General features: G+C 46.6%; 1 protein-coding gene across 1 annotated transcript; it reads right to left on the reverse strand.

Annotated features, from left to right (window-relative positions):
* Positions 1 to 2,049: 2,049 nt before the first annotated feature.
* DRD3 (dopamine receptor D3) lies at positions 2,050 to 17,306 on the reverse strand. Its single transcript, XM_073308834.1, has 6 exons — positions 17,037 to 17,306; positions 8,279 to 8,391; positions 6,059 to 6,201; positions 5,337 to 5,533; positions 3,946 to 4,285; positions 2,050 to 2,246 (listed from the first exon to the last, which is right to left on the reverse strand). Exons 1-6 carry the CDS (start codon positions 17,304 to 17,306, stop codon positions 2,050 to 2,052), a joined length of 1,260 nt encoding a protein of 419 aa, XP_073164935.1.
* Positions 17,307 to 24,721: the final 7,415 nt, after the last annotated feature.

Below are 24,721 nucleotides of genomic sequence, written 5' to 3' on the forward strand. Positions count from 1 at the left end.
GTTCTTTATAGCAGCTAGGCAGCAAGAAGGCCACTCATGGCAGAAGACAGAAATATGTGGCTGGATAGTGGAATCACAACCAATACCACTGGCTTAATGGCCCTAAGAGATGAGAGCATATACAGTAGATCATTAGTTGTCAATTTGTTGCTGATCCTTGGGTTAGGAGGAAAGGCAACGTTATACATTTGGTAACCTGGTGAGCTTCTGCTGACACAATCTAATTTACTAATACAAATCTCACCAAGGGAACAATAACTCCCTCTGCATGAAGTATCAACACAACAGACTCTACGCAAGCTAGATTATGCTGGCATCATCAAAACTGATTATAAAATTACTTAATTTTAGGCACAGTCACGTGAGTTTATATATAACAAAGAACAACAAGGTACCAGCAGCAAAGAGGCTGTGTGAAGTGAATGTTATCACTGCTAGGAGTGAAAGAACAACCTAAGCGTTGAAACCGACAGGCAGGTCTTAGGACCAGATCCTCAGCTGATGTAGATGGGCATAGCGCTAGTGACTTCTGTGGAGCTAGGCTGATTTACACCAGCAGAGGATCTGGCCCCTGATCTGGTTTAATGGCTTATTCTATCCACCCTGTCTAGGTTTTCATACTACACTGCTCTGTAATATCTGAGTGCTTGGATTGTGGTCTTTTAGTTACTCAAACTGAACTGATTGTAGAGGGCAACCCCTCGATGGAGACAACAGGGGAACACTTGTTCCTCTGTACATTATTTACTAGCTCACTTCCTTAGTCTCATCAGTAGATTTGTGGGGAGCAATTTCTCTCTTGTTCTTATACACCCCAGTGGGCACATTCCTGACATCTCATCAAGAAGACAGTACAAACACACCTGCTATTAGCAATATGTTTTCCACAGTGAGAGAAACCAGCAACAAAAGGATGACTAACTTCTTAAAGCATATGCACGGAGGCAGTCAGAGGTGTGAGTGCAGCGTATGTAGACAGACCCAGATGAGCTTTAATCTAGCTAGCACTCATGCTAGCCACAGTAACATCAGCTTCAGTGCAGGTTGTACAAGCCCACGCAGGACCCTGGGTACTTACTTGTGCAGCCAGTGCATACTTAGGTTCATATGGCCACAACTTCACTACTATTGGTACTCATGTTAGCTAGAGGCTCATCTACACAAACATTTTGTTCGTGGCAAGCTGGGCTGTGAATCTACCTAATGCTAGCCTGCCATAGACAAACTTGACTGTGTGGATCCTGCTGACATGCATTAATAGTTCACTAATATGCTTTGATCTAATCCCAGCTCATCAGTAGGGTCCCTCTGTACAGTTAGCCCATGGGAGGCTTGTGTGGGATAGTGTCGCACCCTATCTTGCTGCAAATGAAATGTGTGTGTAGATAAACCGTAGATTAAAGCTAGTTTGGGTACGTTTACACGTGCTGGAAATACACCTCCCATCACAGTGTAGACAGACCTAAGACTCCCATGTGTCTCCTGTATTCCTAAAGGCTAGAGATGCCTGAGAACTCTTAATGAGGATACACTGCTGTGATTCATGTTCAAGTGTGTGCTTGTGTTTGAATTGGAGAGCCACTGAGGTGTGTGCTGCTTCTTTGGCTCTCCATCTCCCCAGAACCTGTAGCTGTGCTTTTGAGGAAACCTTAAGCATTTAAGGGAATCCAAGTGGGAGCTTTGTGATTCAGTGAATGAAGCCAGCCAAACTTGGCCCGCTCCCATTTGTTTTGCACTGGGCAGTGTATATGCTCTGCACTCCAGAGCCAGAGCACCTGACCTGCTGAAGTGTGTGGGGTCAGGCTGCACTCTAGTGGCTACAGCTTGCAGGGGATAGAAACCCTGATATGGCAACAGCCAATGGAGATTCTTCTTTAGCTGAAGTGTTTGGGACTTGTGGGACAGAAGATCCTGAGCTTTCTCCCCGTTGATGGCTGAGAGCGTCTATCCATGTGGCATCTCGCTATGGAACTATCTCGTTAGGCTTCTGCCTGCAACATCCTCCTGGGTTTACTATTAAATCAAGCCTTCGTCCTTCCAGCCCCGCTGTCAGCAGCACAAGATCTTGAGGAAAGCTTTGCGGAACTCAGTGTTAAAGGTCGTGTAGATGATGGGGTTGAGAGCGCTGTTTACATAACCAAGCCATGTGGTGGCACTGTAGAGCTCTGGGGTTATGTGACAAGCCTGGCAGTGAGTGTTCAGGATGTGGGTCATGAAGAACGGCAGCCAGCAGACTATGAATGTCCCTAGGGTTTAAAGGAGAGACGAGAGAACATACTGACTTTGGATTAACGCTGTTGCTCAGGGCTAAACTCTGCCCCACTTATACCACTTATACTTATGCCAGACTGGGTTCTTCTGCCAGAAGTGTGACTGGGCAAGTCACCTCACCTCACCATGCCTCAGTTTCCCCTTTTGTAAAGTGAGGTTCATATCACCCACCACAGTCATGTTTCCTGCATGCACATGTTCACCAACTCAGGCTTGTTCCTGCTCTTTAAGACACATGTAACTCAATAAACTACAGAAACCGATAGAGAGGTGTGATCTTATTTACAGAGAGAGGGGCATCATCCTAATCGCCACTACTGGGAGATTGACACTGCTGCAATCGAGGCAGCAGGGATTGATTTAGCATGTCTAGTGAAGATCCACTAAATCAGTAGAGTGCTCTGTGATCAACAGGGTTGCCAACCCTCCTGGTTTCGCCAGGAGTCTCCCAGAATCAGGTTTGATCTTCCATAGGCTACTGCAGCCAAACTGGGAGATTTTAGGCACTAAAACTCCAGCGGGGCTAAGGAGGCTCCCTGCCTGCCTTGGCTCCGCACCGCTCCTGGAAGCGGTCGGCATCTCCCTGCGGCCCCTGGGGGTCTCCGTATGCTGCCCCTGCCCAAGCGCTGGTTCCACAGCTCCTATTGGCTGGGAACCATGGCCAATGGGAGCTGCGGGGGCGGTGCCTGCAGGTGGGGGCAGCGCACAGAGACCCTCTTGCTGCCCCCCCCCACCTAATAGCCGCTGCCAGAGCGATGTGCCGGTCGCTTTTGGAAACCGTCTGAGATAAGCGCCACCTGGCCAGAGCCTGCACCCTGGTTCCCCTCCCCCAGCCCTGAGCCCCCTCCCACACTCAAACTCCCTCCTAGAGCCTGCACCCCTCACCCTCCCCACTCTCCCGCACCTCCTCCTGCACCCAAACTCCCTCCCAGTGCCTGCACCCACTCCTGCACCCAACCCCCTGCCCCAGCCTGGTGAAAGTGAGTGAGGGTGGGGGAGAACAAATTACAGAGGGAGGGGAGGATGGAGTGAGTGGGGGTCAGGGCCTGGAAGAAGGGGCATGGCTGTGGCCTCAGGAAAGGGGTGGGGCAGGGGTGGGGAAAGGGTGTTTGGGTTTGTGTGATTAGACTGTTGGCAACCCTACCCAGTACTCCAGCTCTCTGAGAAGAGTAAGGGAAGTCAACTGGAGAGTGTCTCCCGTCAACTCAGCACAGTGTAGACGCTGCAGTAAGTTGACCTAAGCTACGTCGACTCCAGCTATGTTATTCACGTAGCTGGAGTAGCGTAACTTATGTCAACTTACCCCAGAGGGAAGACAAGCCCTAAGGGACTTTTCTTATTGACCTACACCTGGGGTGGTGGTGGTCAAAAATAAGTGATAGCTCAAAAGATTCACAGTACAGAGGGGCACCCAAAAGTTGAGATGATTATCAGAACTTTTAAGTCTCTCTTCCTTGTCCCTTAACATTTCCTTCTGTGGAAGAAGAGATCTTTCTGAATTCAGTAGAGCTACAATGATTCACACCAGCTGGGGCTCTCAGTTACAAAAGTCCCTTATATCACTTTATGCTAGTATTCTGAATTTCAATAGCATCTTACATGTGGAGATCTCAAAGCACTTTCCAAACACTTAGCCTCACAGTGAGATGGTTAAGCAGAATGCTTCTCACTCACCCAGAACGATAGCCAGCATTTGTGTGGCCTTCCTCTCTCTCAGCTGTACTGTCCGGGGCTGCTGGTGCACTAGCTTCAAAGAGGTCAAGGTTTTGCCATTGCTGAGTTTATGCACCTCCAAGTTCTGTTCCCTGCTTCTTCTCTCCTCTTTTAGCTCATTTCCATTGGTCCCGGTCCTGGGGAAGGAAGCTTGGTGGCAGAAGCTGCAGTACGGCTGCAGGTCAGAGGGGGTCAGCAGCTTCTTTTCAGGGGAAAGCTCTTGGATTGGGGATTTTAGCTGCAGACGGGATGAGAGCGGGTCTTGGTGCCCATGGTGCAAAGTTTCCTTCTCTTTGTGCTCCTGAAATGGAGGAATCCACAGAAATGTCAGGAAATAGGGTGAACAATGCAGTTTGCCAAAGCAAGTGTAAAGCGGGACTCAAGGGAGCTCTTGTTCCCTTTCAGCAGCAAGGAGTAGGCCTGAATCAACGCCCAGGATGCAAATTCACCCAAACTTTGGGTAGGTTCCAGATCCATTCTTGGAGCTGGAGCTGAACTTTGCACCTGACCCCTATCTCACAGTGGGATGACCTAGAACCCTGCATTTCTACTTTGCACTAAGGCCCAGAACCTCAAAGGTGTTCAGGCTCCTAACTTGTATTAATATCAGTGGAAGCTAGGAGTCTAAATTCCTTTGAGGACCTGTGCCCTAGCTCTATCTTTAACTGGATGAACAAGAGCCCTGGATGTGAACCTTCCATTTCCCAGCCGCCCGACTTTGGAGTATATTTGTGCTTAATGGTATTCCCTGCCTCCCCTTATGCATATTTTCCAGTGTAGCATTATTGTGAGGAAACCTCACACGTTAATTCAATATTGTGGAGCCACATATGGAGCAGAGCAAGCAGAATTCTGTAGCTGTTTGACCCTTTGTGAGGAGAGCGTTAACAGTTTGCAATCCCTGAGGCTCTGATAATTAAAAATATCCATAAAAATGAAAGAAAAAAAAAAGCCAGAATGCTGTAGGGTCATTCTGTCACAGCTCTGAAGAAGCACTGATTTAGGCCTTGCCCTTCTCTGCTGTGATGGTCTTAGAGAGTGGAGATACGGATACAAGCTCCAGAACAGTATCCCCTTGTTTGAGGACCGGACAAGGCTTTGGTTGGAGCCCCTATTCCAGGGGTGTTTCTGCGGAGCAACAGGAGGTATTTTTCTTCCTCCACACCTAGCACTGAATGCCTTGACTTGCAACACGCCCCCAGACTGGGGAGCAAGAGTCAAACCCGGGTTTCCTATGTACTGATGGAAAGTGCTAAGCAATAAGCTCCCCAGGCTCAGTTTAAGGGATGGGAGTGGAGGCAGAGAATGCTCTGGCATTTGGTGAGTTCAGACTGCTTTCATGTGGATCTTACTTTCTGTGTGTAACAGGCTTTGATGCTGATGCTATGGCTGCCCTGCCTGGAGAGGCTTCGTTTCCTCTGTCTCTGCTTCAGCACAAAATAAATCCGGACATAAAGCAGCAAGGTGACCATGAAGGGAAGGTAGAAGGATACCACCGAAGAATAGATGACAAAATCAGGGTTGGATATGGAACAGACACTAGGATCCCCTGGAGAAAGAGAGAGAGAGAAAGAGAGCGGGAATGGTTAGACTTCTATGGACTTCAGGAACTACAAGGATGTTTTGCTGCACATCAAGGTGAACCAAAGTGTTGCTCATGAGCCAAATGTGGCCTGTGTTTAATGCAGCCGAGGACTATGTCATAGAGGTGCAACTCCAGAGATATAGGCCAGCATGCCAAGTTACATTTCGGCCTATCTGTCTGTCTGTCTGTCTCTACTCATCACAGTGGTATGTGAGTGCCTCCACTTTCTGGGTAGTCTAGGCTGAGCTGGTCAAGCACAGACCAATGCACTAGAACAGCAGCAGGTCAATGTCAGACTGGAGAGTGCCCTCAAATATAGGGCCTCCTTGTGAATTGAACCCTTTCCCCGCTTTAGATGCAGGATTTGTAGTTCTCAGCAGCTGCCTCTGACAGTTAGACTTTGTAGGCCACGTTTGGCCATTGGGCCAACTTTGGGCACCCCCATTTCTAATCGTGCTCAGGCACTCCTGCTCTGGAAATTGCTGTTACCTGTGGTATTGAAGCCAAACAGGAGGGGGCAGGACACAGCAAATGCCAACATCCAGACCATCACGATCATAATGGAAACCCTCCTGCAGGAGCTCTTCCCTGTGCCATACTGATACTGAACTGGCATCGCCACTGCTGTGTACCTGCGAAAGGAACCAGCTCCAAAGAGAGAGGGAGGAGGAAGAAAGGCGTGGAAAGGAGACAGTGATCGAAACAAAAGAGACAGAGAGTGAAAGAGAGAGAGAAAGGGCCCAGGTTTGACAGGGATGAGCGAAGGCAGCGTGAGAATGGGAGACAGGGAATATGATAGTGAAAGTAGTGGATATAAGAGAGAGGGAGAGAACCAGGAGATTGAATAATTAGAGCAAGGATTTGCAATGGTGGTAAGCAGGGTGGGAAAGGGAACAAGAGAAACAACAGAGAAGCAGACTGTCACTTATCATCCCTAAGGTTAATGATGAACAGCTGATATTGCCCCAGTGGTGAGGCAGAAGGCTAGAATGAAGGCTACCAGCTCTGGATGCCGTGAGATCTGGGGAAGATGACAGATATGGCTGGAAACTCAGGGCATGAGCCAACTCATTGATCCTGTCATTCAAATCAGTGGAAAGGCTCCCACTAACTTCAGTGGGCTTTGGACTAGGCCCTCTGTGAGGCTTGCTTTGCACAGTTTCCTCTGAATCATGGTAAAAGGAGAATGGCAGGATGTGTTTCTCCCCCAGTCTCCCAACCCCCAGGGACTTCAGCCCCCTAAAGCTGCACCTTCTGAGGTCTGTGCCGAGTTTTGTGGCCATCCCTATCACCACCACACACAGACATTGTCATAAATATAAAGGGAAGGGTAAACACCTTTAAATCCCTCCTGGCCAGAGGAAAAATCCTTTCACCTTAAAGGGTTAAGAAGCTAAGATAACCTCGCTGGCACTTCACCAAAATGACCAATGAGGAGACAAGATACTTTCAAAGCTGGAGGGGGGTGGGGGGGGGGACAAAGGGTTCGCTCTGTCTGTGTGATGCTTTTGCCGGGACCAGAGCAAGAATGCAGGTCAGAACGCCTGTAAAGAGTTAGTAAGCAATCTAGTTAGATATGCGTTAGATTCTGTTTTGTTTAAATGGCTGATAAAATAAGCCGTGCTGGATGGAATGTATATTCCGGTTTTTGTGTCTTTTTGTAACTTAAGGTTTTGCCTAGAGGGATTCTCTGTGTTTTGAATCTGATTACCCTGTAAGGTATTTACCATCCTGATTTTACAGAGGTGATTCTTTTACTTTTTCTTTAATTAAAATTCTCTTTTAAGAACCTGATTGCTTTTTCCTTGTTCTTAAGATCCAAGGGTTTGGGTCTGTGTTCACGTATGCAAATTGGTGAGGATTTTTATCAAGCCTTCCCCAGGAAAGGGGGTGTCGTGCTTGGGGGGATATTTTGGGGGGGAGACGTTTCCAAGTGGGCACTTCCCCTGTTCTTTGTGTAACACTTGGGTGGTGGCAGCGTTTAACCTAAGCTGGTAAGAATAAGCTTAGGGGGTCTTTCATGCAAGTCCCCACATCTGTACCCTAGAGTTCAGAGTGGGGAAGGAACCTTGACAGACATTCACTGGAACTTGATTTAAACACTAATCCCTTCAGTCCCACAATGTTACCAGTCATCTGCTCCACTTCAGGGTGTGTTAAAACTATGGCAAGGCTGGAGAGCACATCAAGATAGTTTTTCTCTCTTTTAAGCTGTGTTTAGTAAAACCTCACAGGTGAGACTTTCAAAGACAAAGGGAACTTAAGCGCCCACTCCCATTGAAAGTCAATGGGAGTTAGAGGCCTAATTCACTTTTGTACTTTTGAAAATCTTCCCCTCTATTATCAAGGCCTGGAAAACCACCCCATGAACACTTTCCTTGTATGATGTGCGTCTTTGCCCCACCCTCTGTTTCTCTGCCTTTTTATAGCATAAGCTCTTTCTGGCAGGGACTGTGCCATCTTCCGTGTTTGTACAGCACCTAGCACATGGGAGGCACGACTGTAGCAACAACAATACTAGTCATAATGATGATGGTGGCTGGAGGCTTTCAAGAAGGACTGGATTCTCCCAGATGATCTGCTTTACCTTTGGCATTTAGACAAGTTATTTGTACCCAACCATTGTGCAAGCAGGCCCAGCCTGCTGTCCCTTCCATCCTCAGTCCCGAGACCTACCCCTAGCTTCATGCTAATCTCCTTGGCTCCTACCTGTCAATGCTGATAGCACAGAGGTTTAAAATGCTGGCTGTGCACATCATCACATCCATAGTGACAAAGATGTCGCAGCAGACGCGGCTGAAATTCCAGACTCCTCCAGTCACCTGAGCATCAATTTCAAAATATTAGCCTTGTTTCACACTGGATACCAATGCATTGCACGTCTATTTGTCCTTCCATCTGAGGATATCAAAATGACTGTGTGAACATTAATGATGCATTATTATGCCTTTTTTATAGAGGGGGAAACTGAGGCATGTAGTGTTTAAGCAATTTGCCCAAAATCATACAGTAGTAGGTCAAGAATAGAACCAGGAGTCCTGATTCCCATTCCACTGCTTTGTGTGCGCTGCAAGAGGATGAAGGTGAGAAAATTAGCCCCTACCCCAACATTTTAGCATGAAGACTGCCACAGAAACTGAATTACAACTAATGTAATACACAGTTCCTCTGTTTAAGGAAAATCACAGACAAAACAAATACAAAATGAGTGGCTAAGAATGTTTCTCAGCTTGGCTTCTGGAATTATTCCAGAGCCAATGAACTGGGAAATTGACTCTGTTGCCCAGGGATTTTGCATATTCATATGACGCACAGATCCTTCTCCAGAATCTTGTCTGAAATCTTATTTCACTTGTTCTAAAGGAGGGCCTGAGCTGCCAACTTTGAATATTAGATCTGGATCCAAACTTTCCCAAAATTCACACGGTCGTGAAATTTGGGGGTTTGGTTTGCACCCATTTATAGTTTCCTTTCATTTACATTTAAAATGTAATGTAAAATATATAGAATAATGTCATGGAGGCGTCCAGTGACGGATAAATCACATGCTCAGCCCAACTGTCAGATTTTAGTGAGGACTTTTTCAAATTCTGCACACGCTCAGATCAACACTCTGGCATGTAAATGCCTGGTATACCTAGCTAAGCTCCAGTGTGGAGGCCCAACTGCAAAATTGTAATGTCCTCTTTAAGTGCTAGTGTTGGGAAGTTGAATCTACAGGAGATGCTTTGGGAATTCTGAACACACCAAGGGTCATATGTGATCACCTCCTAGATTATTAGTTACTGAAGAATAGACCATAGCTCCTTGGACTGTTCATTCCCTCTAGATTTCTAATAAAGACTCAATGTTGCTGACTCACCTCTGACACGGATGCCAGGCTAGAATTCCACTGGCTAGGTCGTAAAGCACCAAGGATCATTAAGCTGTTCAGAGCACTTGATGAATTGTCCATTACAGGACCTCTAATAAATTTGTTGCTAGTGCTGGTGAAAAGTGTTAGAGTGACAGCCACGGAGACAGAATGCTTGTTTTTAATCCACAGAAAATCAAGGGCAGCAGAAAGGATTGCTTCCCCCAACCTTTCCACCCCGCAGAAATAGTGGAGGAAAAAGCTGCTTCGAATGAGGGAATTTGTCCTACTTTTTTACTTAGGATCACAGCTCATGGTTTCAATGGGCTCCTCACCTGCTTCAATGCAGTGGCAGCAGCAATGACCAAGAGCACTTGGTCAGGGTGTTGCGACCTTTCCTTTCAGATGTGGATCTCGCCACAGTGATCCCTGCCATTTTTCCCTCCAGACTGGATCATTGCAATGTGCTCTACACCTGAAAACCATTTGGACCCGTCAGCTAAGTGCAGAATGTGGCTGCCAGCTTGTTGAATTGGGGCTTCTCATAGAGACCGTATTACCCATGTGCTCCGTGATCTGCACTGGCTCCCAGTTCATTTCTGGGGGCAGTTTGATGTGTTGGCTTTAAGCAATAAATCCCTAAAGAGGATGGGTGCTGGTTATTGCAGCAGCTGCCTCCCTCCCTGGGTGATACCACGGCAGCTGTGATCAGCAGAAGTGCTCAGACTTACTGTCCCCTCATTGACAAGGAAGGGGCCTGGAGGGGGGAGGGGTGCTTGACTCCAGAAGTAATTTTCTTTGCTGTTCCACAGGAGTCTGAAATTGTTGAAATTGGGGGTTGGGGTGTGGGAGAAGGCTCTAGGCTGGGGCAGGGGGTTCGGGTGTGGGGGGGTGAGGGCTCAGGCTGGGGGTGTGGGCTCTGGGGTGGGGCTGGGGATGAGGGGTTTGGGGTGCAGGAAGGGGCTCAGGGCTGAGGTAGGGTGTTGGGGGGGTCTGGGGTGCTGGCACCCAGTTTGGATGCAGGAAGGGACTCCGGGCTGGGGCAGGGGGTTGGGATGCGGGAGAGGGTTTGGGATGTGGGGGTCCCAGCGATGTTTACCGCAGCTCCTGGAAGCAGCTGCCAGGTGCCTGAAGCCCCTAGGCACAGGGCGGTTCCGTGCGCTGTCCTCGCACCCTCAGACGCTACTCCCACATCTCCCATTGGTTGCAGTTCCTGGCCAATGGGAGCTGCAGAGCTGGCACTAGGGGTGGGGGCAGTACACGGAGCATCGCTGGCCACCCATGTGTCTAGGGGCTTCAGGGACCTAGTGGCCGCTTCCGGGAGCCTGCCTTAGCCTGGGGCCCTACTGCGCTGCCAACCGGACTTTTAACGGCCCGGTTGGTGGTGTTGACTGGAGCCACCAGGGTCCCTTGTTGACCAGGCATTCCAGTCAAAAACTGGATGCCTGGCAACCCTAGCTCGTACCAGTCCCCTAGCACTAGCTTCCCTGTTCTGGATATCAGTCTCGGAGGGCCAGGATTTCTCTCTCTCTCTCTCTCTCTCTCTCTCACACACACACACACACACACCCTATCCGCCCCCATCTGCTAATGAATCTGGTCTCCTGATTGGTTGAAGACTCTAGCAGGCACTTTCTTAACACCTGTAGCAAGGCCTGGTCTCTGGCTGTTCAGTACAGTTCCATGCTTGCAGCTGTGTTTCTGGTCTTGATCTTGCCTACTCCTTGCTCTTTGTAGTTAGTTCCTGCTCCTGCTCCGGTTCTGACTCTTGCCCCCTGCTTCCTGGCTCTGGCTTGTTCCCTGGACTGGGTAATTTGGTTCCTCATTTGGGTTCTGGTCACTAGGCCTGATCATCCCTATTCAGCCATTAGGCCAGCCTCCTGTCCTGACCATTAGGTAAGGCTGCCGACAGCATGTTTCTTAACACACATGCCTCTCTCCATGCTGGCAAAGGGGGGCCTTCAAAAAAATAAAACCAAATTCATTTTTTGAAATGAAAACGTTACCTCTGGAAGCATATTATGTCTGTAACAAACATCTCTGATTCCCAGCTATGGGATGGCCTGAGGTCTTGCTCTCAGCTCCTGCTGCCATAGTGATCTGTGTAGGAGGAGAGAAACCAGAAAGAAGCCTCCCTTCCATAAACTAAGTATAATCAGAGGTGCAGAGTGAGCTAGTGCCGGGGTCTAATTTTATCCTCCCGAGGGAAAACCTGTGGGGAGGAGTAAGGAGGAATCCAAATTCTTATTTCAGGCGGTTGGATTTGCCCTCCTTTTGCAGAAGAACTGGGGGAGTTCAGCTTCCAAACTCTGCAGATTTCCTGGGATCCAAGTGGATCCTGGACATCAACCAGACATTTGCACTGGCTCCTTGCAACCTACGCCAGCTTCCTGAGAGTATGGCTTCAAGGACTCCTCAACAGACAGCTGCTTCCCCATAAGGGGATGCATCACAGCAGAGAGAGGCTCTGCAAGAAAACTAATGCAGTATCTGAGTGTAATAATTTTCCTCCTCATTTCCTGTGGGGTAAGTGGGGAATGATGGGCTCCCTCTCTTATCCCCAGTCTGCATCCAGCCTTTCTGGACCTACAGAAAGTGATGAATGAGGTCTGGAGCAGAGCGTGATGGTGTCATGAAAGTGGCTTCCTACCACACCATGGGCAACCAAGTTGTAGAATTCCTCACATCAGGAACACTCATGCAAGGTCAGTTAGTAAGTGGTACTGTTATTAGTTTCAGCTTCTAAGGCAACAGGCAGTGTGGAAAGTGCAGAAAGCAAATGAGGAGGCAATTCTCTGAAATGAGACCACTCTGCTGCTGCTTAATGTTTTTAATTCCTGTAAACTATGTGCTTGAGTGAATGAAGCATTCAGCATCTGTTCAGCTCCCCTTCCTGGTCCTACTGCTCAGTATCTGAAATGCTTGTTGTTATTCATTAGTTACTGTTTATTTCATGCCAGCATTCCCAGAGATGTGCAAAATGTGGTGATATATTGTGCTATCTGGTGCTTTTCTTGAAAGCTAAGATTCTCACCTAATCATGTGTCTCCTGGAGACACATGATTAGGTGAAATTTTTATTTTATTTCTTTTAAATGAAAGCTAGGTTTCTAGCCCTCATGGCTGTGGAGAAAAGCTTGAAAACCTGAACCATAAAGGCTATGACACTAGAAAACAAAGGCCCTACAAGTTATTTTTATAAATCTAAATTTGTAAACCCATGTTATGATATTTTGAGACCAACGTCATGACTTTTTGAATGTGTGAAGCTGACAATACTGAAATTTTTGCAAGAGAATCACAAAAAGGGCATCTGGCTTCATAGTTTGATGCAAACACAAAACTCATTACAAGTTCGTCATAAGGTCTGTGGCGCTTCAAGAACCTTTCACCAGAAGTTGGAGTCAGGAGGTTGCATCAAAGCCAGGTGCAGAGGACACAGCTCATGTATGTCAAATGTGGTAGCTTACAAAGTCCTGGGCTCATTAGCACATGAAAATCTGGGAATATGAACCACTGGAAGTGATACTGAAGAAAATTTTGGCAGAAAATGCTCTGAAGTGAAACCTCTCAGGGTTACACATTCAGACTAGACTGACTACATACTGAGTCTTAGCATATAGAAAAGGGATGTTTGTCAGATCAAAATGATGGGTTGAAATCTGTTCTCATTTGCCCCAGTCAGCACTTCTAAATATGGAGTAACTCTATTGAAGTCAGTGGAATTACTCAATATTTGTCCCAGGGTAGCTGAGATCCGAATTTGACGTAGATTATTACAGTTGAAAAATTTTTATAGACCTAATTTGCCTTTTGCTATTTTTGATCTTTCTTTTCTTCTTCTATTCCGTTTAGCTTTGTTAATGAAACTAGAACTTGTCAGTTTGCCTTTCTGGTTCTCATATTGTAGTTGGGATACTTATACGACCTTCCTAGTGCCTTTCATCTGAGGATCTCAAAGCATTTCATAACTATTTTACTAAATTAATCCTCGCAACCACCCTTGTGAATTAAGTGGGTTTTAACTCCATTTCACATATGGTGAACCTGAAACATAGACAGATGGGGTGGCAGGCTTCTGAGATCACCCACTGAGTCAGTGACATTGCTGGGAATAGAGCCCATGGGTGAAATCCTGGCAAAACTCCTCTTGACTTCAGATTTCTTGACTGCTAGTCCTGTGCTTTATCCACAAGATCAATGTTATGTTTAGCTTTTCCACCACTGTTGGAAATATTGCCAGTGAAAGGTATTGGATTGGCAGCCATGGAGACTCAAAAAAGGTAGAAATGATAAATGAAAAAACATTAAAATGTGACAGTCTCAAACACATCTTGAATAATAGGATTATAGTCTTCATTCCACTGAGCCCCTTTTGAAAATGTACAAAACGAAATATGGCCACTTGCAGATTTTAAAAGTTGTGTCTGGGCACTGATGCCACACCTAGGAGTCCAGGAGCAATGATGACCCACGTGAAAACATGAGGTTGAGAGTCACTTTGGCTGAAAGCTATGGTGGACTTGACGGTCTACTTCATTGTGCTTCTCACTGTCCATTAGCATTGTCTCTCTTACTCAAACGTGGCTTCCGCCACCTGGCTTCCCTCCAGATCTCAAACTCTGCCAGACACTGGTGGTGGCTACCGTCTAGGTCTGAAGAAAAGGTGCTAGGTATCACTAGCATTCTGATGTTGCAGCCCATGTTCTGCATTGACTTTACAGAGATGTAAGGAAAGAAAGAGAGAGGCCACCAGGGGGATAAGCAGTTGCCCACCCCCCTCCTCTGAGATGTCAGACAATTCCATCCACCCCTGTGGAGATGGAATTTGCAGCCACTCATGTCAACAGCAGCTCATGATCAAATATTTTTTTGAAAGATCTGTGGTAGCAGTAGCCATAAAGGGGACTAGGCTTCACTCACTTCCCTCAGGAAATCATCAGTCACTGTGATGAATGGGTGTTTTTGTGCCAAGAAACCTGACTGGTTGGGTTCCAAGACTTTGAAGCTATAAGATGATGCCATGGTTGGCCTGCTAGCACCATCTCAATCTTTCTCAGAAACGGATGGCTATTGGCTCAGTGACATTTGGCAAGGACATTAGGGTCCAGAGTTCATTTCTTGGACAGGGTCCAGGCCAGATTGTGTGAAGGTTGCCTATCAAAATGTTAACAAAGTGCTTTGGGATAGCAAATGACTTGTAAATGTAAAGCCTTCAACCACCTTTGGTTGTACCGTAAATTATGGGATGGATGGCAGCAGGCTTCAGATGTGTCTTGGAAAACATGGACCCTGGAAATAACTATTTTACATGATTTTGGATATTGGTGTGAATTATTGAGTCTTCTCTGGGAATGATTGGTCACTGCACTATTAGACGAAACACAGCAGACTCACCATCATACTAAAGAATGATGCTCACAGGTGAGAGACTGCAGCTAATAGGTGGGATCACCTATTCTACAAACAATGGGAAAAATCCACCTTCTGTACTCTGAGTTTCTCACCTTTGTATTACTAGATGCATAGGAAGTGCTGTGTAATGGTCAGAGTAGTGGACTGGGACTTAGGACTCCTGGGTTCTCTTCCTGACTGGCTCCTGATTCTCTGTTTTCCTTTGGGTAAGGCACCTTAGGGGTTAAAAGGTTTTTGCTGCTACAAAGTGGACCACCTTCCCATTCTTAAGCTGTGGCCCAAAGCTGCATGGAGATGGAATTTGCACCACAATGTTCCTCAGTTTCCTGGTCCATAAAATGTAGATAATAAGAGGATTAATGAACTCATTGATGCTTACAGACCACTTTTCATTCTAGGATCTCAAGATATTGTAGATGTAAAGTGTTGTTGGTGTGACATGAGGATAGTTTTCTAACAGCATTTGTCTTTCACTATTAAAATTCCATTCACTCCAGTCTCTCCTTCCTGAGTATTTTTATTTTCTTTATTCCTTACCTTTTCTCATTTTGCCCCTCATTTTTTGCCTCCTTTCTATCTTTGTTTGCTTTCTCCTCTTGAGGTCATAGATCTGACACCTTAGTACTAGATATTCCTTATGTTAGCTATGGGGTAGTTCTACGTAGATTTTTCTGTGTTTTGCTACTGACTTAATTAGGAATGTGATGTGGCATGCAATATGGTATTCTTTCATTTCTGATCCACTATGATGTCATAAATAATAATCAGTGTCACTATTCATATCACCTATGAATAGAACAGGTCCTTCATTTCTCTTCAGGGTGATTCTGCAATGGATGTCAGTTTAGGAGAATGACCCAGATAACATAAAGGAAACATTAATGGAATAACAGTCTCCAAAGCCTTTGTAGGTTTAACCAGGCTTACTGACTGTAATCGATGCGCATTAGCTACAGTTGTTACATATCTCAGTGGGTTTCTCTGAACTTGTGCAAAAATAGCTTTAACAAGCCCCATGTAATAAACCTTCACTGATTTCCATCAATAAAAATGACCAAGCCAGGAGTGGCCCTACAGTTAGTGTTCTACACTGCTGTGTGGGGAAACTTGAATTTTAGGGTCATATTCTCCATTGCTCTGCACCACCTGTAGTCATTTACACCAATGCAAAGTCAAAAGGTACAACCTTCTACCCACTTAGCACTGGTGTATTTGACCGCATTGGATGCAGTGCAATGGAGAGTCAGGCTCCCTGTCTCTCTTTCTCTGTGCCAGCAGGGCTTGAAAATTATTGCCAGGGACTGGCCTAACACCATTAGTGCTTTGGTACACTTTGTACTCCTGTAGGAATTCTGCACACAATAATTTTAAATTCTGCAAAATTCTGCATAGTTTATTTGTCAAAATAACACTATATAATCACACCCATTTCAATTATTTTGGTAATTTATTTCAAAATACCTATCCACAACTATGTGTGTACCAACAGACACAAAAGAAATTCCTCCACGAGTACAGAGTTAACGAAACCCCTACAACAACCCAGTTCCTGTTTCCCTGCTCCCAGAGCCTGGTGGGGGCGGGGGGCATACACAGATCCCAGCTGCAGTACTCCCCAGCCCAGACAGTTGCACCCCACCCCCTCTAGAGCCCAGGGACCCAGAGGGAGAAACAGCCTGATGCTGGTCCCGGGGTTGTGTGGAGTTTCCTGTGTGACACCACTTTCCTTCAGGGTGTGCTGAGAACTGCAGCTGCCAGGAAGCCTCCGCTCCCTCCCCCTCCTCCCAGCAGTGTCTTCTACTTGTGAGCTGAGCTGTGCTCTGCCAAGTCCAGCAGCCCCTAGTGGCAGCCAACAGCTCTGCAGCCCATTTCTGTGGAGGAAAAAGGAAATCCTGTGCAAAAAATATTAACTTTTGTGCAAAGTCTGCATGTGGAGAGGTGCAGAATTTCCCCAGGAATAACTTTGTAGGAGGCCTGGATTCAACTTTTTTCTTCTGGCCTTCTGCTGCTTAGAGCAGCAAAAGGAGAGACCAGTCTGGGCAGTAGGCTCAGCTTGTGGAAGTATAGCAATGGGGAATGCTCAACAGTGACACTGCTGGCTGGTTCAGGAGTGGCCTTCCTGTGCTCTGAATGTGTCTCATTCATGTATAAATGCCACAAGGCATTGTTGCTCTTTAAACATGGCCTAAGATGTACTCACCTCCAGGTATACCACCCACGGCATCACCAGTGTGGCCACCAGCAAGTCTGCCACGGCCAGGCTCACCACCAGGTAATTCGTTGTGGTCTGCAAGGTGCGCTCTCTTAGCACCGCCAGGCAGACCAGCACATTCCCAAAGATGATGGCCAAAATCAGGGTGCAATAACAGAGGGCGTAGTAGGCATGGGAGTGTGGCAGGCCCGGCTCTGTTGAGTTCTCTTGCCCATGTGTGACTGAGGTAGTAGTGTTGACTCTAGTGAAGAGCGCCATTGGGAGGCAGGTGGAGAGCTGAAAAGAGACACAGAGCAACTCTAGTAAGCAATAGCTTTGGCTGTGACCTGCATCTTTCATCCAAATTATTTCACTGCTCTCTACAGGCTGTGAGCCAGATCCTGAAGCCTTTATTCAGGAGAGGCTCTTAAAGCCAGTGGGAGGTTTGCCTGAGTGCAAACAGAGTAAAGGATTCAGGATTTTTAATCTATTTATGTAGCTAATGCACATTTCCTCTGTCAATGAAATGCAGCCATGTGGAGTTAGGCAGCTGTTTAGCAATGTACAACAACGCTGCACAACTGTGTAAGAGAGTTAGTGGAAAACACCATCCAACTGAGAGAGCAGAGGAAGTCCAGAAGGGCAGAATTGTAGTTACCTGAACTAGAATTTGGGCAGAACCCTGAAGCTAGCCTCTCTTCTTTTGCAAAAACTGCTAGGGACTTCTTAATAACTGCATGTGATCAAGATTTTGGTTGTATAGTTTGGCCGAACAATGACACCTCCAATATCAGGAGCACCCTACAGTCATATTTGGCCTTAGGTTCAGTACTAACTCAGAAGGCAAGCTGAGAAGTCAGCCCCCAACTCTGTTTCAGCTATTGCAGGTCTCAGCCTCTGAGCACTGTGTTTTTCACTACAGCAGGCATGATCTGTATTCAACAGAACAAGAGAGAGTCACCATTATTGAATCACCATTACCATTTTCTGCAGTACTTCTCTGCTGAAGAAGGTATCCCATCCAATTACTGATCAGGTCCAATTGTGTTTTAGCTTGTAGGCTTATTACTTTTTATTGTGGCACTGATACTGTGCATTGCCCTTTCTAAATGCAGTAGAAGGAGCAATCCTTGCACTAGGAGCTCAGCTGATAGACTCACCACTCAAGGTAACTGGGCAGGAGCCAAATTCAAGGGGCTTCAAATTGTTCTCTTATAAGGCAGCTGCAATCATCCTCAACAAACATACTTTTCTCCATTTACAGTACTTAGATAGATGACTTATTTTAATTTGTTCCAGATGTATTAAGCCTGCTGTCCCAGTGTCCCATTCTGTGACATTTAACTCATTTGCTTACTTTAATTATTTTGCTAATGCCCCCATCACTGAAGCATCTGGGCACATGTTTCTTAAAAGCACTGCACAGGACTGTCCTGGAGGCGCTGCAAATGTTAGCCCTGTTCCACCCAACCTGTCTAAATGAAACCTCCCCTGTAATAATTGAGACTTGTGCAAATGCTTGACCAGAAACTCTGTCATAAACAATAAGTGGACAGATGGCTAGATTGCCAGTTGTCAGAAATCCACATAATTTAAACCAGCATTAACTGCTCCCCTCCTTGACAATCTCATCAGAGAGGCTAAAGGCTGGATGGGCCATGGAAACTGAAGTCCTCTCTCTTCCCTAAATGTGGGTCCCCCAGGCGGGGGATGAGACCTATTAGCTATGGGGTGTGAAGGAAGCTTAGCCTGCTTCTGTCTATGCCGCACCACCTGTGGAGATGCATAGAGGTGCTCAGATACTTCAGTGCTGGCCTTGGAATAAGAATCAGTATAGAATAGAATCCAGTCTCCAGTGCTGATGAGTCAGCACTTTCCACCAGCAAGAAATTGATATTTTTTAAAAAAACAAAGCAATCAAAGTTAATGGAGCTTTTCCACATCTTGCACAAGGTTGCATGTGAGTTTATGCTGGTCCTGATTTAAAGAAGACCAGCTACAGCTATGCCCAGCCATGATCCATTCTGTGATATCTCTTATGGCAGAGCACTTCTGGTACTGCAAATGCTGTGCTGAACGCCTAGCAATCAATCAGCATTTATTCTCTTAAACTATGTAATACCAACTCTTTCACCTAAAGAAGAGGCTGTGCTAAGGATCTACACCTCTGATAAGCAAGCTCCATGTCTTAACTACGTGGTTGGTGAACAAGCCAAAGGACCAATACAATTTTAATGAAAAGCTAAACAAAACTGTATTGGAAACCTGTTTTTCTCCTAGAGCTAAATTGCTATTCTAGTCTTTCCCCTTCCAGCTTTGGATGACAATCCTGACTTGCTACCTCTGCCTGAGATTTCAGTCCCAGGCCCCAGACAGCTTTGCCAGTGACCCTCAATCCTGTCCTGGGACTCCCCCGCACTGCCCTTCTATTCCTGGACTCCCCACGTGCAGCTCTATGAATGCACCTCAGTCCTGACCTGTAACACCCGTCTGCTATTCTAGTCCTTGGCTCCCCATACTGCTTTGATAGCATACCTCACTCCTGATCTGCAGCTTTCCCTGCTATTCCAGTCCTGTGCCCACCTTCCAGCTCTACTAAATGGAGTGATCAATGGCTCCATGTCTAGTTGGCAGCCGGTATCAAGTGGAGTGCCCCAAGGGTCGGTCCTGGGGCCATTTTGTTCAATATCTTCATAAATGATATGGAGGATGGTGTGGATTGCACTCTCAGCAAATTTGCGGATGATACTAAACTAGGAGGAGTGGTAGATACGCTGGAGGGCAGGGATAGGATACAGAGGGACCTAGACAAATTGGAGGATTAGGCCAAAAGAAATCTGATGAGGTTCAACAAGGATAAGTGCAGGGTCCTGCACTCAGGACGGAAGAACCCAATGCACCGCTACAGACTAGGAACCGAATGGCTAGGCAGCAGTTCTGCGGAAAAGGACCTAAGGGTGACAGTGGACGAGAAGCTGGATATGAGTCAACAGTGTGCCCTTGTTGCCAAGAAGGCCAATGGCATTTTGGGCTGTATAAGTAGGGGCATATCCAGCAGATCGAGGGACGAGATCGTTCCCCTCTATTTGACATTGGTGAGGCCTCATCTGGAGTACTGTGTCCAGTTTTGGGCCCCGTACTACAAGAAGGATGTGGATAAATTGGAGAGAGTCCAGCGAAGGGCAACAAAAATGATTAGGGGTCTGGAACACATGACTTATAAGGAGAGGCTGAGGGAACTGGGATTGTTTAGTCTGCAGAAGAGAAGAATGAGGGGGGATTTCATAGCTGCTTTCAACTACCTGAGAGGTGGTTCCAAAGAGGATGGTTCTAGACTATTCTCAGTGGTAGAAGATGACAGGACAAGGAGTAATGGTCTCAAGTTGCAGTGGGGGAGGTTTAGGTTGGATATTAGGAAAAACTTTTTCACTAGGAAGGTAGTGAAACACTGGAATGCGTTACCTAGGGAGGTGGTAGAATCTCCTTCCTTAGAAGTTTTTAAGGTCAGGCTTGACAAAGCCCTGGTTGGGATGATTTAATTGGGGATTGATCCTGCTCTGAGCAGGGGGTTGGACTAGATGACCTCCTGAGGTCCCTTCCAACCCTGATATTCTACGATTCTATGAAATGTGTCTCCATCCTGACCTGCTGCACCTCTTACTATTCCATCCCAGAGTCCATCTTGAGTAGACTCCCTACTATAAATCATGCCAAATTATGCTATATTTTGTAGTGCGTACAAATGGACAAATATCAACTAGGGACTCATTATATAGGATTAGTCATTTTCTCCATGCACATGCATACAACTGCTCTGTATGGTAAAGGAAGCTCCCACAGTGCGCAGGCAAAAAGGACAGCTGTGCTATCTCCTGTAGGGAGATAGCACAGCTGGAGAGTGGACAAACCTCACATGTCCAAGGTCCAAAGCTACAAGAATGTACAGAGAGTTACATCAAATCAAGAAAGCAGCAAACAGTCTTAAAGAAACAGAGCTCCGATGTACCCAGCAAAATAAGGGCAAGCTGAGAATTCAGCCCTCAACTCTATTTCAGCTGTTGCACATCTCAGCCTCTGAGCACTGTGTGTTTCTCTCATTCTGTTGAGTACAGATCATGCCTGCTGTAGTGAGTCTGGTTAAAGGGACAACTGATCAGAGGAGAGTTGATCCATTGCTAGTTTTGATCCTGTCCTATTCTGTTCCCCATTGCTATCTTTTGGGATACTTCAGTCTGGAGAAGCAGCAACAACTTTGTGAATCTCTTTCCCTATCTCTTTCCCTTTCTCCCCATCTCTCTCCTTGCTCTCAGATCAGGTAGGCATTCACATTCAAGGACAAAAACACCAAGATGACCTGGAAGTGGCAGACCTTAGAAGCAGAGTTTTAAAAATCCATAGCCCATCAAGGCATTTGTATCTTAATATCAGACTCCATGTGCTGCAGGTGCTGCTGCTCTGTGCGTGTGTGTGTGTGTGTGTGTGTGTGTGTGTGTTTGTGTTTGTGTTTAAATCAAATGTACACAGTGGAAGTAAAGCCTAACTGCTGTGAAAACTAGGACACTAAATAAAGTCAATATCTCACCTCATGCATGTTTTTTAAAATGTCATCAATAAAGACAATGCATACAATTCCCATTTTGATTAGCATTTCTCTGTTGGAGAATAATCTTTCTTGTCTGGAAACCTGTCTCCTTTGAAATATATGGTGCTGTAAAAAGAAAAGTCTTTTTCTGTCAGAGATTTCTAAGTTAGCTCACTGCAGCATTAAAACGAAGGAATCTAAAGTAAAAGAGCCTCAAAATTACAGGAACCTAGGAGGGAAAAAATATCAACTTACTTCTGACTCCAAGCTTCCTTTTTTCCAGTCCCTTTTTAATGCCTTGTAAGTGTGAAAGAGGTGAGAGAACCTCAGAAAATCCAAATGAATTTATTTGGGAAAAGAAAAATAAGAAGAAAGAAAAGGTCGATGCCCCCCAAACACTCAGACACAAAGGAGAGGATTTTTTTCAGACCAGATTATAGGTTGAGAGCAATGTTTTTGGTGCAATAATTCATTTTTCTTTTGGACTGAGTGTATTCTTAGAGCCTTGCAGAAACTGTAAGCCAGATCTTCACAGACACAATTAAGAAACAACAGAGAGAAATAATGACTTACCCTCAGTCTGATTGTGTTTCTGAAGAATGTTAAGCTGAATATCTAAGCCCCTGCAGCTGCTTGGAGCTGACAAGACATGCCTGAGGAAGGCAAACTTTGCCCTTCTCAGGGCACAGAAACGGAGCAAACGATGGGAGAAACAAATTGCCCGTGTTTGACTCCAAAGTGAAGTCTGTGCTATGAATGTTCCTCAGGCGCCCCATCACATCTTACTTTGTGCCTTGGAGCTGATTTTAGAACCATATGTTCCCTTGATGATTTTGGGAGGGTCTCTGAGGGCTATTGTGGACCAGCTGCTCCCAGTCTTCATCCTTGATGCCAACAAGATAAAAGGTGGAAGGTTCCCTCTGTTCTTCTGTCCTCTTTTTTTTTCCTTCTCTCTTCCCTCACTGTCTCTTCCCTTCAGTATAGACAGTTTCACAATTTTTCTGTGTCCCATACATCTAATTCTACATCATCTCATTGTCTTTCATTTGACATCACTTCTCTTTATCTCGCTCTTTCACTCACACCCTCCTCTCTCTCTCTCTCGTGCTCTGATATTGCTATAGCAGCTGGTCCATCTTTGTCGTCGTCCTCCCCTTTTGTTCATATGAGTTTTTGCAGCGCAAGTTGAGATGCGAGACAGGATTGGTGACTGCAAACCATAAATATACAATAAGGCTTTCTAGGGGGAAAAAAGCAGTTAAAAGGAGAAGGTTTTAATAGGTTAAGTCTGAGCTCAGACTGCTTGGAATCATAGGTTAAAATTCTGGGCTCAGGCTCAGATCCAGTCAGGCTTACAATTTGAGCAGGGCCATATCTGCTCTTCATCCTTCTGAGTGTCATTCAGTTTACTTTGCTTGGGTTTTCCTGCTGAGAATTCAGACTGAGGCCCTCTGCAGAGACTTTAAGGCCAACACTTTCAAACCCCCTGGGGGCCTACAGCCAAGTTCCTAAATCCCTGTTCAAACACCTACACAGAAGTGGCCTGATTTTCAGAGGTGCTGAGCAAGCCTGGCTTCTGCTAAAGTCAAGGGGAGCATCAGGATATCATCTAATGCAAATCAGGCCACTTCAATGTAGGTGCCTGAAACAGGGATTTAGGAGCTTAACTTTAGACTGCCACATTTGAACTAGGGTTGTCAGGAGTCTGGTTTTCGACCGGAACGCCCAGTTGAGAAGGGACCCTGGTGGCTCCGGTCAGTTAAAAGTCCAGTCAGCGGTGCAGAGGGGCTAAGGCAGGCTCTTTGCCAGCTGTGGCTCCGCATGGCTCCTGGAAGCAGTGGCATATCCCTCTTCCGGCTCCTAGGCACAGGGGCAGCCAGGGGGCTCCGCACGCTGCCCCTGCCCCAAGCACCAGCTCTGTGGCTCCCATTGGCTGGGAGAGCTGCAGGGTTGGCGCCTGCAGACTGAGCAGTGCACAGAGCCATCTGGTCATGCCTCCACTTAAGAATTGGAGGGGGGATATACTGCAGCTTCTGGGAGCTCCCTGAGGTAAGCGCCGCACGGAGCCTGCACCCCTGACCCCCTCCTGTGCCCCAATCCCCTGCCCCAGCCCTGATCCCCCTCAAAACCCCTCAATCCCAGCCTGGAGCACCCTCCTGCACCAAACCCCACATCAACAGCCCTCCCACTCCGAGCCCGCACCCCCAGCTGGAGTCCTCACTCCCCGCACCCAATCCCCCTGCCCCAGCCCAGAGCCAACCCGAATCCCTCATTTCTGGCCCCACCATGGAACCTGCATCCCCAGCCCAGAGCCCATACCCCCTCCCACACCCCAACCAACTACCTCAGCCGGAGCCCCCTCTCATACTCCAAAGCCCTCTGCTCCAGTCCAGAGCCACCTCCTGCACCCCAAACCCCTCATCCCCGGCCCCACCCTAGAGCCCACACCTCCAGCTGGAGTCCTCAACCCCTCCCACATCCCAACCCACTGTCTCAGCCCAGTGAAAATGAGCAAGTGAGTGAGGGTGGGGGAAAGCAAGCGACAGAGGGAGGGGGGATGGAGTGAGCAGGGGTGTGGCCTCAGAGGAGGGGCAGGGCAGTGGGCAGGGCAAGGGTGTTTGGTTTTGTGTGAGTAGAAAGTTGGCACCCCTAACTTGAGCATTTTGGCCTAAAGAATTCACATCACTCCATGTGCGAGTAGGGTTTTTCTTTTGGCCACAATTTCTCTTCCCCAAGCAATTGTGTTGTGTGCTGGTTGACTGTTACCCTATATCCCCCAGACAGCTTCACTTCAGAGGTTTTATGTGTAATATAGCTCAAGTTTAAAGGTAAAAAGTAATTAATATTTGAAAGAAACCTATCAAGATCAAAGGAGAGAGAATCTAAGTTGAGACACAAAAGGAAAAGGGAGAGTATTAAACACACCCATGAAAACTAAGGTGGAAAGCCAAAAAGTCTTGGTCACTAGAGTCTGTGAACAGCAGGAAAAATTTAATCACAGCAGTTCTGTTGCTGACAAGATTTAGCAGTGCATGCAGTTCAATTCAATAATACTTCATTGGCTTGATAAGCTATACAAGCATGCCCAGCATGTGAAAGAATCATAGAAATG

Source organism: Lepidochelys kempii, chromosome 1, assembly GCF_965140265.1.
Source record: "Lepidochelys kempii isolate rLepKem1 chromosome 1, rLepKem1.hap2, whole genome shotgun sequence".
NCBI lineage: Eukaryota > Metazoa > Chordata > Testudines > Cheloniidae > Lepidochelys > Lepidochelys kempii.

Bases quoted from the DNA above. Each gene is read 5' to 3' on its own strand.
- DRD3 (XM_073308834.1), bottom strand. From the start codon at position 17,306: ATGGCGCTCTTCACTAGAGTCAACACTACTACCTCAGTCACACATGGG. The intron at 8,392-17,036 runs GTGAGTACATCT...ATTGATGCTCAG, and splicing joins CGTGGGTGGTATACCTGGAG to GTGACTGGAGGAGTCTGGAA. The intron at 4,286-5,336 runs GTAAGATCCACA...CCTCCATTTCAG, and splicing joins AAGCCTGTTACACACAGAAA to GAGCACAAAGAGAAGGAAAC.